Here is a 13352-nt window from a genome sequence, read left to right on the forward strand (position 1 = left end):
CCATAACCGGTTTCCGCTTTTTCGAACATTGTTCAGAATATGAGGAAAGGGAGAAGTGAAAAAACTCACAAGTAATTTTTATTTAGAATACGAGGAATGGGAGAAGGGAAAAAACTCGCACGGAATTTTCGTTTAGAATTGGGCTGAATATTTTCATTGAATTAATGGATGTAGTTACCCGATTCTCCGTCGTCGGCGATATGTTGATGAAACGCAATAAATGAGGGGTGAAAATGTGAGCTTATAATTTTTGTGCCGAGTTCATTGCAATTATTGGTCGAGTGATAAAAATCTCGGGGAATATTTTTATGTTAGTTAAACATAGTTTTATTTTATTTGATATCATTGCATTTTACTCAACTTCGTTTAATTTTATTTTATTTTATTATATGTAGTTTATTTATTTTATTTTATATTTTAGTTTTATTTCATTATATTTTATTTGATCATATTTTATTTTACTTATTCGTAAATTCCAATGAGTTTTACCATAATCTATTTAGAGGCCGGCCTATGTCCTAGTCAAAAACTTTTAAATTTACGTATAAAAATATTTGAGAGATTTTTGGGGCTAGCTTATAGCGATTTTTGTATCACTACTATTGTAGCGTTATTTCAAAATTTAGTGAACAGTAACGAAATTTAGTGAAGTAAGGATATTTCGCGCGTGGCTGGCGAGAAGGGAAATAAAACAAAAAATTCTTTCAAGCAGTTCAAATTTTATTTCGGGACAACTTTTCTTTAAATGTATTCAACATGCATTGGTTTTAAATCAATGCTGAATTGCATTTTTTTTAATTGGGGAAATTTTTTAATCTAATGCGTAAAAATTTCTAATTTTTATATTCAACTTTTCATAAGTTTGAGTAAACATTTTTTTGCATTTCGTTGAATATTTCTCATAATATTTACATTTAGGAGTAAGCTTAATGGTAAAGTTGAACACCTCAAATAGAAATCCACGGCTCTCAGTGAAAACTCATCTGCTTGGCAGATGCAGTTCGGAGTCGGCATAAAACATGTCGCGCTAATTTGTAGGAAAAATTATAAGCAGCACGGCGCAAATTTCTTCCTAGGTTATCGCGCCTTACATTTTTTTTACTTGTCCTGATTTAGGCTATATGACCTCGTTTTGAGGATTTTTTTTTCTAGTTTACGCATACATTAAAACTTAATTGCATTTGACAGCAGAAGCTTTAGTGACAGCTTCTCGCCACTCGAATTTAAGATATAAAAATTTAAGAATATGGCTCCAACAAAAAAAAAAAAAAAAGCTGGCAATAGCTCGACCATGATAAGATAGTGTTCACTTATTCAGAGCCATACTTTAACTGGACTAATATGCGCCTATCTTTTTGAAGAGCATCAGGAGGGTTGAAATAAGATATTTTGCGAAAAGGGGCGATCCCGATTTTACTTGAAAAGGATTTTGGCACTTTGGATGATCACGAACCATACCCCATTTTCAGGTTTTTACGTAATTTGTGTACCCTTCATGAAAAGGAGAAGATATAGACCCACCAATAAGCATGCCGAATCGATCAGGTTCACAGTCTGATTTTATTTGGCCATGCTCGTCTGACTTTTTGACGAAAACTAGTCGCTCAATTTTTGAGATATCTTGATGAACGGGTATATTTTGGTGTCCGATTAGACATTTATCGGAACCGACGGGTTCGGGCTACTATAGCATGTATCCCCATAAACCGATTTTTCAAATAAGAGGTTTCGTCATATCTTCCTCAATTTATCGGATAGAAGCTTCAATTTTCACCACTTATGTAAATGGCAATTATTGTTGTCTGAAAAAATCTTAGAGGTTGGCCGTATACATATATAGCATAAATCCCATTTTTAAAAGCTAGAAGCTTTCCATTTCATCAAATACTTATGTCCGTAATATGTGACCCGGCCTATGAAAAAGTGCTTTATGACTCAAAAAAAAAGACTACTACTAAAAAAATGAAGAAATGCATTGTTTATCTTTAATAGCTGTTTCTCGCAATTTATTTTTTGAGTCATAAGCCACCTTTTCATAGGCCGGGTCACATATATTACTCAGATAAAAGATTTATGGACACAGTTATGTATCTCATGCGTACAGCAAGAAATGTGAAGCTTTGTGTAAGGATCGCCGATCGATTTATTATTTTATATTTATCAAAAATGTTGCTTATGTGTATCTGTTTTCTATACACATCTTATAAAGCCGAGAATTTAGATATAACGAATGAGGTAAATTTATTGATCAGCTCCGTTCCTGAAAGGTCTAAAGTCTTCGGCACCGTACAATTTATACACTGAGTGGAAATATTTCGATGCATCCATAATTTTGTGACACCACTAGACCTTCACTTACCTTCAACACGCTTTTTAACATTACCTTCGTCAACTGAACTTTTTTTGTGTTTTTCCGTTGTTGATGCCTCCAATGGCACAAATTCGAAACCAATATCGGTTTTATTAAAAGTTTGAATGACTGTTTGTGGCAGTACCAAGGCTGACATGGCATACTGACTTAATATGGCACAAACGTACAATAATTTTATATTTAGCATTTTGATTTACGAATATTGCACTTAGTCTTATTTATGTAACACGAAGGTAGGTACTAAATATATCACAGCGCCGATTGGTTATGAAACGATGCACAATGATCTAAAAGTATAACACAAATAAACTAATTCACTTCAATTTAAATTCAACGTTAAATCCGACAAGCTTTTAAATACGTTTTAATTGAAGCTAAGCGACACCATTACGTTCACCTATGCGATGTTCCTTTGTTCAAAATTTAGAATAGAATTATGATGTTGTCAGCGTTTCATATCTGCTGGAGTCAAAGTGACTACTGCGTTCTGATGGAAGCACCGACGCTTTTATATCACGAGAATTATGATAGCCGAAACGTCGGCCTTTGATGCGGTTCAACAACACAAACGCGTTTATTTATTTACGTACAACAGTAAACAAAAAACTAACAGCAATTGCAAAAATAAAATTTATAACTTTAACAGAGTCATTGTTGCAATGCCCAATGTTAACACCTCCACACGTGCTCATCGGGCGTCACATCCAGCCCTATCTAATGCGACATCATACATACATACATAGTTATAATAACATAGCTACCTCAATAATAAACAGCAAAAAGCGCTTACTATAAGAACGAAGCAATGAGAACTTAAATATTCCGTGACACGAGACAACGAACTGAACTTCATATACAATTAGTATCAAGAACCATAAATTGGATCAAGCAGACTATGTTTTTATTGAAGATCTATACAGGCCTAAAGCCTGAAGAACTTGAAATGTTTCAGCTTTTGAAACCTCTCAATATTTAAATGAATATGTATTTTTTTTATGAGCTACTGTATGCTCCCACGCCATTCCCACTCTTCGTCGTACTCCTAATCCCAGTTTTAATCCCTCTGCCTCTTTCACTCCCACTATCACTAACACTCTCGCTACCACTCTCACCCTATTCTCCCTCCCACGCCCTTTTCCACTTTCACTCCCACACTATTAACATAATCGATGAGGCATTGTTAGTAAATCGATAAATCGCTGAATGCAAATTCGTAACACTCAGCGTGATTTTCGCTTTCATAGCGGATTCGGCTTCAAATTATATTCCGGATCCGAGTCTGAATTCGGTTCCGGATTCACCTTTGGGTTACAGTTTTTGTTTGGTTCCGATGTCGTTCCCCGGTCGGTTCCAGGTTCAGTTCCGCTTTCATTATCGGATTCAGTTCCGGTTTCAGTATCGGATTCGACTCCGGGTTTAATTTAGAATTAGGTTCCGGCTGCGGTACCGTATTCGGTTCTGGATTCGGCTCCAGGTTAGGTTAAGAATTAGGTTCCGGGCTCGGTACACTATTCAGTTCCGCATTCGGCCTCGGTTCAAGATCTGGGTTCGAATCCGGCTTTGGCATCGAAATTATAGTCGATTTGTTATTGGTTTGTTATTCGCTTGTCACCGGACTCTTATTTGTTTCTCATTGGCCTGTTATTGGCGGGTTACAGAGCGTTAGCTTAATTCGCAAATTCCCTAACCAACAGATTTTTCGTAACTGAGTTTTTTGCAGATTTTAGAATAATAACGAGCAAATTTTGGCATTTTATTTTAAGTGACAAAAATAAGATTTTGCAGGAGAAGGATTTTTCTTTTTCCGCTTAAATATTATTAAGTTGTTTAACCAAGTTTAAAAGGACAAAATGCTAGTTGAATAAAATTTTTATAACAAAACTAAATTTTTCTCGGATATATATTTAAGGGCATAATGGCGTGTACGATAGTTTTTTAAAGTGTTATTTGACAATATTACGTTTAGAGTAAATGTAAATAGTTTGAAAATCACTCGAATAACACAATTTTAAAAGATGGTATTAAAAGCCAAACTTATTTTGCAACCAAAGGTAAAATAAACCTTTTAAGATAATATCCAATATGTTTTCTGTATAAAAAACTTCTATTAATTTTATTATCGACTCGGTTTTACTAGTATGTGGCCGGCATCTTTTCAGTAATATGCTTTTAGAAATTTTGTAGTTGTTGACTTAAACAAACTCTTATAAGGGTACTTACCATCCTGAATGGGGCCTAAATAAGCTTGAAACAAAAATTTTACGTATCGGTCATTTACATTTTAACTTACGTAGGTATCCAAACACAATCATAGAAAAGCAGAAGACAATCGAAGATTTCGACATTTATTAAATGTCAGTATCTTAATCTATATTTTTAGCGCAAGCGACATATGCTTTGATATCCATCCCTTGTAGGTACATTAGCATGCCAAATATTGGGGACAAGTCAGCATTTCAATATTATTTTTTGTACTGATAGTGCGGTTGCGATCACGCAAAAATGTAAACAAATCAAAATATATATGTTTTTTCTATTTCCTCAGCAACGGCACATTATACAACTTGATTAGCTTCTTGGAGTTAAGTAAGTTTGTTGGAGGATGCATCTAGTACATAGAAGCTAATTCCGATGAAATAAGCCTTTCTTTAAAAACCGTTAAAAGTGTCAATTAGAACCAATAACAAGTATTTATGCCACTTTGAAAAAAACTTTTACTGGTTAGGATGTTTGTGAATTAAGCTAATGAGATGTTTCTGTATCTGCTTCATAACAATCCGATGAGTCGGCGCACTATGGCGCCTTTTGAGTTTTTTCTTTGCAAAAATCATAACTTTTGAACTAATGAAGAATTTTAAAGATTTATACTGCACCTGAAAGCTAATTACTTAGACTTTAGACAGTTTAAAATACAGGGTGCCAGAGTAACAGGGTGATTCACAATAATTCGTCAAAAATTAGAAAAATACAAAAAAAAAAAAAAAAAATTTGTTAAAAACTGAAGGACAAACTTTGAAAATTTTTTTTATGAGGATGTATTTAAACATGAAATCAGATAAACTTATGATTTGTATGAAGGAGTGTGGCTCTAACCACTTATGATTAAAAGTTTTGTCTTAGTAGCAAGGTTATCAATCTCCATCAAACGTGATGGACGCATTACTTCTTTTAAGATGTTATATTCTTATAAAAGTGAAATGTGTACGCTAGGGAATAAGTATATAAACATTGCTTGAAAATTCATTGAATAAATTTACTTCATTATTTTGAAAAATTCAAAAACCAAAGATTTTATTAATACTTAACTAAGAAAAATTATTAAAAGTTGTTATTAAATATTATTGTATTTGAGCCAAGGATGAACAACTAATAAATATTTAAGCACTGCACACTTATGATAAACAGTTTTATCTTAATAACCGCTTTACCAATATTATTGAATTCTCTAAAAATTTATTACTCTTCTAATAGCCAAAGCCTAAGCTTTAAAATAAATATGTATACATAAAGGGTGCTTCAAAACTCATCTTAAAATTTGATAAGTTTTAAAAGACGTAAAAACGAAAATTATATGATTATAATTACTAACTGAAATAACTGTATTATTTATAATGAATAATAAACTTGTATTTATTGCTTTCTTTTTTTCAATAAAATAACAAAACTAAGTACTAAATAATTTTTTGTTGTGATAGAAAAAGGTGGATCATTTATTTAATCTTAACGTAGTCTTCGTCACTTGAAAATATATCTAACAAGGAAATCATTTCTGAGCTATAGGTGTCTGTAAGATCCTTTTGTGATCTTACATGCCTCATATATGATATGACTGGATCAGAAGAGATGGCCACAATATTGAAAAGGTCCTCGTTTTGCTAACTCGTGAGATTTTGCAAGCGTTAGTACTTCTATATCTTTATTAGTCCTTGTTTTTAGATTGTTGAGCTTTTTCAGAAAATTCTCCTAATGGTAAACACTGGTATTCTATTAAATCTTTTCCATGGGCCAAAATTTTATGTACCGTTGCTGTGAGCTTTTTCTCAGTATACTTTTGAAGCAGCAGCGCTCCAGTTTTTGATGCATATTCTCCAAATTTAGGTCCTTTAACTTTTTCATGGCAATTTAAAATATTTAAAATTCCTCGCAATCGTTTGACAATATCTCTATCGACTTCAGTAATGCGAGCAGTCATTTCACCGTGCTCAAAAAATCTTCTTGGGGAGTTTCCATCATTTTGCCGTATCCATACATTGGCCAGTCAACTCTCAGGCCAAGCTCTTTATAGAATGCAACTTGAATTATTTTTTTTCTAATGTTTTGTTTTTCCTTAGATGTTGCATTGTCGTCGAAAACTTCTCCTTGTTGTGGTAGTGTATAAGCCAGTTTCAAAACTAATTCCATGCACCTTATCCTCGCATGCAAAGGAGATATTCCATACTCATAATTTAGTTCGTCAATAATTGAATCATCAAGATTTTCAAAGTCTTTTTGACTCTTCTTACAGATTGGACATTTCAATGTAGACGATGTGTTTGTTAGTAGTTTAAAAATTTTCCATCGGCCATTGTTAGAAGAAAATCATGCTTTATGGTAATAACATTCCGTCTTCGATTTCAATTATTGTTGGCTTTAATTTTGCGATTTGATTTTTTATATCACTCACTGTAGCTTTTATGAGTTCAGAAAACTCCTTCTCATATTTAAATAATATCGGCCGGCACAATTTAACTGATGACGGCCGTGGATTTTTTCAATATTCTGAAGCTTCATCTTTTAAACGGAGGGGAACAATAGAAGCTAAAAACATATTACCATTTGTAATTGTTCCATCGTCTAGATTTATTCTTTGTTGATATGCGCTTTGTCCTGATGATCCATCACAGCCCCATTTATTTATCAATGTTAGCCTTTTTGGCAGTGATTTCAACTTCTCTTCAGAAATACTTTTCAAGAGTCGCATAGACGTTTGATCCATTAAGATTTGGAGCTCAACTTCAGCTGATACTTCGGTTATTTTGGTTCTTGGAGGAACTGCTTCTTTCTTGGCTTGAGTGATTTGTTTGTATTCAGGAATCGGCATTATATTGCAATAATGACTGACGCAATATATTATATTTATCCTTCGATAACCCGAGATCTATAAACAGCGCTAAAGACTCTTCAGGAGTGTATCTCCTAGGTAGAGCATTTGGGGGTGTGGGAATGTTGTTTTTGATCCTTCCCAGTCGCACTGGACTTGCTAACGCAACTGCTGCTATGATATGAGACTTGGTGTTTTCTTCGTCCTTTGTATATTTAATAGCCAATGCTTCTGAAAGATGAGTCGTGGCGATAAAAATAAAAATGTAAGGCGCGATAACCTCCGTAGAGATCTAAGGCGGAGCTTCCTTTCAAGTTGCGTCGTGTTCCTCTTGGTTTTCCCTACAAATTGGCCGGACGGGACCTACATGTTTTATGCCGACTCCGAACGGCATCTGCAAGGCAGATGAGTTTTCACTGAGAGCTTTTCAGGGCAGAAATACACTCGGAGCGCTTGCCAGACACTGCCGAGGGGCGACCCCGCTTAGAAAAATTTTCTTCTAATTGAAAAACCTTATTTCTAAAATTTTTGATGTTGCTTTGCCCGGGGTGTGAACCCAGGGCATACGGTGTGGTAGGCGGAGCACGCCACCATCACACCACGGTGGCCGCCGTGGCGATAGTTCTAGTATAATCTGACAGCTTCCTTTTCCTTGTGTAGGTGTAACATTCTTTTATGGGTTTTGTTGGTCTTCCTCTAGTTCGTTTGGTCGATGTGCTAGGCATTTATTCGTCCATAAAACTTTTACCAGCTAGCCAGCTTTCATACTTACTTATAAACCTTGAAGTAGAACGCCCGACTGCTTGCCATTTGCTTTGTAATGTAATGTAGAGGAAGCCAATTTTTTCTTTCAAGGCTTCGTCTTCTTTATTGCATGCTTCATTTGGTAATTCTGTCATAATAGCCCCAATGAATTCCGCTTTTGTCTTTGAAGCTTTGAACACCTCAAATAGTTTGGAGTTTTCTAGAGACATATTAAAATTTGCCATCGAGTATATCTTAATAAAAAAATATGTGAGCTATATTTATGTTTATTTAAATAAACAGAATACTTCATTCTATAGACTCCAAAAAACGACTGATTTTGGGCGTTGTATTAATTATTGCTTTATATACTCAAAGTATGGAAATGATTTCCAGGTATATTATGCAGCTTGTAACCGAAAAATTTGGTTTTATTAACAAATTCCAACAATTGACAAGTGACCGTACTAAATTCGCCTCCTTCTTATCTATACCGGCTGCGCATTTATACCCAAGGTTGCTTCACTTTATTTGATGTAAAAAGTGAAATCGCAGCTGGACGCAGGTAGATCTTATGAATTCAGGTAACTGAATATTTAGCAAATACCTGCTGTAAATTTCACGGAGATCTTTTTTGTCCTTTTTTTATTATCCATCAAAGTTCGAAAAAGGTCCTAAAAATAGGCTTTTCGAAAAATAGGTAGCTCTGACAACTTTTATAAAAAAACAAATTTTATGTTTTGCTTCAACCTAGAATTAAATATCCCTTTGTTATAATACAAGAAAGCAGTAGCAGGCCGTTTTGTTTAGAGACAAAACAATTTTTAATACAACAAAAAAACAAAAAACACAAAGTTTTCTAAGTGTTAATCAACTTTGAGCGGCTCTACCTCTTAAAAATTTTCTTTTTAAGAAGAGTTATATATTCGTAATCCCTGGAAAATTCTTTATTAAATACATGTATTAGGTTTATCGAACGCTTTCATGAAATTTTTGATTTTTGCCAGGCTTTTCGGGCAGAGGCGCCATAGTGCGTCAGTAACAAATCTATAGTACGCCCATACCGAACTCCTAACTTTTGGAAAAGAAATAGATAACTTCTCGATAGCTTTTTTATTACATCTCGCAGACTTTTCAATAATAAATCGATAACTTACCGTGACCTTTGCTATCGAGGGCAAGTTGATTGCATTTCGATCACAAATCGATAACACTTCTATACCTCGTCGATATGAAGTGGATAGCTTGCGCATATTCCGTCGTTAACAACCTGATCCTAACCGATAACAAACCGTAACCACTCCGATAACAAATTGATAGCATGCCATCCGGTCTCGGTTCCGGCTTTGGATGTGACTTCTAATCTTTCCTTTTCTCTCGCTTTAATTTTTCATTTACTTTCCCTTATGTTCCCTTTCTTTCCGTTTTTCTCAAATTTTCTTGCCTTTAGGAAAGGAAACCTTTCTTCTTCCTTCCTTACCTAGTATTCCTCCCGATTGCAAACCATAGCCACTTCGATAGCAAATTGATATCACGCTGAATTCGGTTCCGGTTTTGATTGGGACTTCTGCACCAAGTTTCAGCTTTGCTACGCTAAAACTCAATCGCCAAAAATATCTAAAACAATATCGATGAGTGCAGAAAATTATGCATCATTTAGTACTATATGGTTACAAGAAACATTTACTGGCATATTGCGATGGTACCATTTCGTTATTAAAGGTTTCACCGAGATTCGAATCACACGGTGAAACTGCAGTTGCCTTAACCACTAGGCTATCCTGCTTGTATTTGTTTTCTTGCTTACTTCAGTTTATCTCATTTTTGCACTTTAGTGTAATAACTTTAGCATGTTTTAAGCGGACTCCGAAAGGTTTCTGCAAGACAGATGAGTTTTCACTGAGAAGCTTTTCATGGCAGAAACACACTCGAAGTATTTGCCAAATTACTACCGAGGGGCGACCTTGCTTAGAAAATTTTTTTCTAATTAAAGCAACTTGTTTCTAAATTTTTGACGAGTCCTTTCCTTGGAATTGTACCCGGTGTGGAGATTAAAACCATTTTGTAATTTTAAACTATATTTATAAATACGCCTTAATGTATGCGTCTATTTTATTAAATTTTTTTTTTTTTTTTACAACCATGAAAATTTTTGAAAATTGAAAAATCAATATTGAAAATTAAAATATTGATAATACATTTAAAAATTACAAAGTTCAAAGTAACTGAAATGCAAAGTTAAATAAAAATAATAAGAACCCTACATTACGCCCCCTTCAAGAAAATTTATCATTAAACAAATTGAACGTAACTCTCTTTTTATGTAAATTCTTGGTGTTGTTTGTGTCTGTCGTTTCAATTATTGCAGGTTTTAATCTATGAATAGGAATATTTTTAATATTATTATCTATTTTAAGTTTAAAACATTTTTGGTCTTTTTCCACAATTTTGTAAGGTCCTTCATATGGTTGTTGTAATGAATATTTATTAATGACTCTAACAAATGCAAATTTACAATTTTGAAGATCTTTTGGAACGTAAATTCCAGTATTAGAATCTTTATGATGACTTAAATTTGATCTAACATTTCGAAAATGTTCACGTAAATTACTTAAAATTTCAGTTGATGAGACATTTTTAGCTGATGGCACAACAAGTTCCCCTGGCAAACGTAAATTCTGACCGAAAACCATTTCCGCTGGTGTAGCCGAAATATCTTCTTTGTAAATAGATCGCAACCCAAGTAATATAACCGGTAACCGGTTATACCAATTATTTGTGTCCTCTCTAGCTATTTAGTTGTCTATGAAACCTTTCAACCATACCATTTCCTTGAGGGTGATATGCAGATGTTGTAATTTGGTGACTACCAAGTAATTTAGTTAACTCTGAAAACAATTTCGATGTAAATTGGCTACCTTCATCAGTTGTTATCTTTAACGGAACTCAAAACTGAGAAATATATTCTCTAAAAAACTTTTTTGCAATTGTAATTGCTGAAATATTTTTTAATGCATATGCCTCAGGCCAACGGGTAAATCTTTCAATAATCGTTAAAATATAGCGATGTCCTTTTGAAATAGGTAATGCTCCAACTATATCTAAATGGATGTGTTCAAACCTATTCTTGGGAATTTGAATTTTGACAACAGGGGATTTGGTATGACGATAAATTTTAGACTTCTGACAATTAAGACACTCTTTTGACCAAACATTAATATCCTTATTCATATTAGGCCAATAATATTTTTTTAATATGAGCCGTCGTGTAGCTCTTGTACCCGGATATGCTATTCCATGTAAAATATCAAATACTGTCTTTCGCAAACTACTCGGTACAAATGGCCTAAGTATTTCTCCTGAAATTTCACACCAAATATAAAATTTAAAATGGGAATATTAATTAACTTTAAATTTAGATATTGAGAATCAGATACAAGTTGATTTAAGTCATCACCCCTTTGATGTTCAGTTTGTAAAATTTTAAAATTCAGTTCTGTATTATATATTGCATTAACCTCAAAAGCTCTAGATAGCGTATCTGCTACAACATTGGATTCTCCTTTAATGTATTGTATGTCATCAGTAAATTGTGCTATAAATTCCAAGTGGCTCGTTTGTCTAGGACTTCATTCTGTTTTTGAATTTAAAGCAGTAGTCAAAGGTTTATGGTCCGTATAAACTGTAAATTGTCGTCCTTCCAAAAGATATCTAAAATGTTTTATATTTAAATAAATCGCCAGTAATTCCCTATCAAAAGCACTATACTTAATTTCAGTTGCAAAAGGTTTTTTAGAAAAGAATGCAATGGGCTCAAATTTTATTATTGTAATTTTGTTGTATAACGCCCCCAATCGCTGTGTTAGATGCATCTACTGTTAAAGATAATTTAGCATCTTTGTTAAAATGATTTAACAATATCGTAGATGCAAATTTATCTTTAATGCATTCAAAAGCTTCATTCGAATTCTCGTCCCATACCAAAGTTTTGTCACGTTTCTTATTTACTTTGTTAATTAGATCATAAATTTTGTTTGTAAATTGTGCTAGTTTTGGAATGTATCTTTGATAATAATTTACCATACCAATACATTTCTGTGCCTGCTTAACAGATTTTGGACGCTCGAAATTGCGAATAGCTGATACCTTTTCATCGGAAGGTCGAATACCTGTTCCAGAAATGTTATGTCCTAAAAAATCTATATTTGTTACACCAAAAGTACATTTACTTGGTTTAATGTTTAAACCGTACTCTGTAAGGCGTTGAAAAACGATACGTTAATGTTTTAAATGTTGTTCTTCGTCTGTACTTGCAATAAGTAAGTCGTCGATGTAAGCATATACAAAAGCTAAGTCACATGCTACGTCATTTATGAATCTTTAAAAGGTGTGTGCAGAATTTCTAAGTCCGAAAGGCATTCTCATGAATTCAAACATACCGAAAGGAGTTGTAATAGCAGTTTTATAAATATCTTCTTTAGCCATAGGAATTTGGTGATATGCCCTAACTAAATCTAATTTTGAAAATACATTTTTATTATGAAGGTTCATATTAAAATCTTGAATGTGAGGTAAGGGATAACGATCGGGAAGAGTTACAATATTCAATCTTCTAAAATCACCACATGGGCGCCAATCATTCAACTCTTTTTTAGGTAGGTACAAGCTGAAGTGGTGATGCTACTGAAGAATTTGAAGGCCGACAAATGCCTTTTTTAACTAAGAAATCAAACTCCGTTTTCGCGACTTTGTATTTTACCAGATCTAAGCGCCTGGGCTTAGAAAATTGAAGACTACCTTCCGTTACAAGTCGATGTACTGTTGTATGTTTAACAGGCTTAGTATAATCTGGTTCTGAAATAAGTGACGGAAACTTTTAACAATTTTGTAAATTTATTGTCAACCACAAATAATTTAGGTAATGGAATATCACAAAAGTAGCATACTGTATTAACTGAGAGATTGGTTAATGGATCTACTAAACGTTAATGTTTAATGTCCATAAGAAGACCATATTTACAAAGAAAATCAGCGCCAATTGGCTTGGGTATATCTGCAATCAAAAATGTAAAGGGAAATTCACGTCTTAAACCCAATTTTACGTTTAAAAGCCTTTTCCCGTAATTGGCAATTGTTGAGCCATTAGCTGCAGTGAGA

At 33.8% G+C, this 13352-nt stretch overlaps 1 protein-coding gene across 5 annotated transcripts in view; it reads right to left on the minus strand.

Annotated features, from left to right (window-relative positions):
• Window positions 1–2863, minus strand: part of Alp4 (Alkaline phosphatase 4) — a 63362-nt gene extending 60499 nt beyond the window's left edge. The window contains exons 1-2 of one of the 5 annotated variants that reach the window (XM_067760337.1): window positions 2733–2863; window positions 2360–2658 (exon numbers count right to left, since the gene is read on the minus strand). In XM_067760337.1, the coding sequence (XP_067616438.1) occupies window positions 2360–2558 (199 nt within the window). In that variant the 5' untranslated portion in view covers window positions 2559–2658; window positions 2733–2863. Of the gene's footprint in view, window positions 1–2359 lie in introns of all 5 variants that reach the window. The other 4 variants (XM_067760338.1, XM_067760339.1, XM_067760340.1 and 1 more) reach the window with 4 other exon arrangements.
• Between the last annotated feature and the right edge of the window lie 10489 nt (window positions 2864–13352).

The sequence above is a fragment of the Eurosta solidaginis genome, chromosome 1, assembly GCF_040869045.1.
Source record: "Eurosta solidaginis isolate ZX-2024a chromosome 1, ASM4086904v1, whole genome shotgun sequence".
Lineage (NCBI taxonomy): Eukaryota > Metazoa > Arthropoda > Insecta > Diptera > Tephritidae > Eurosta > Eurosta solidaginis.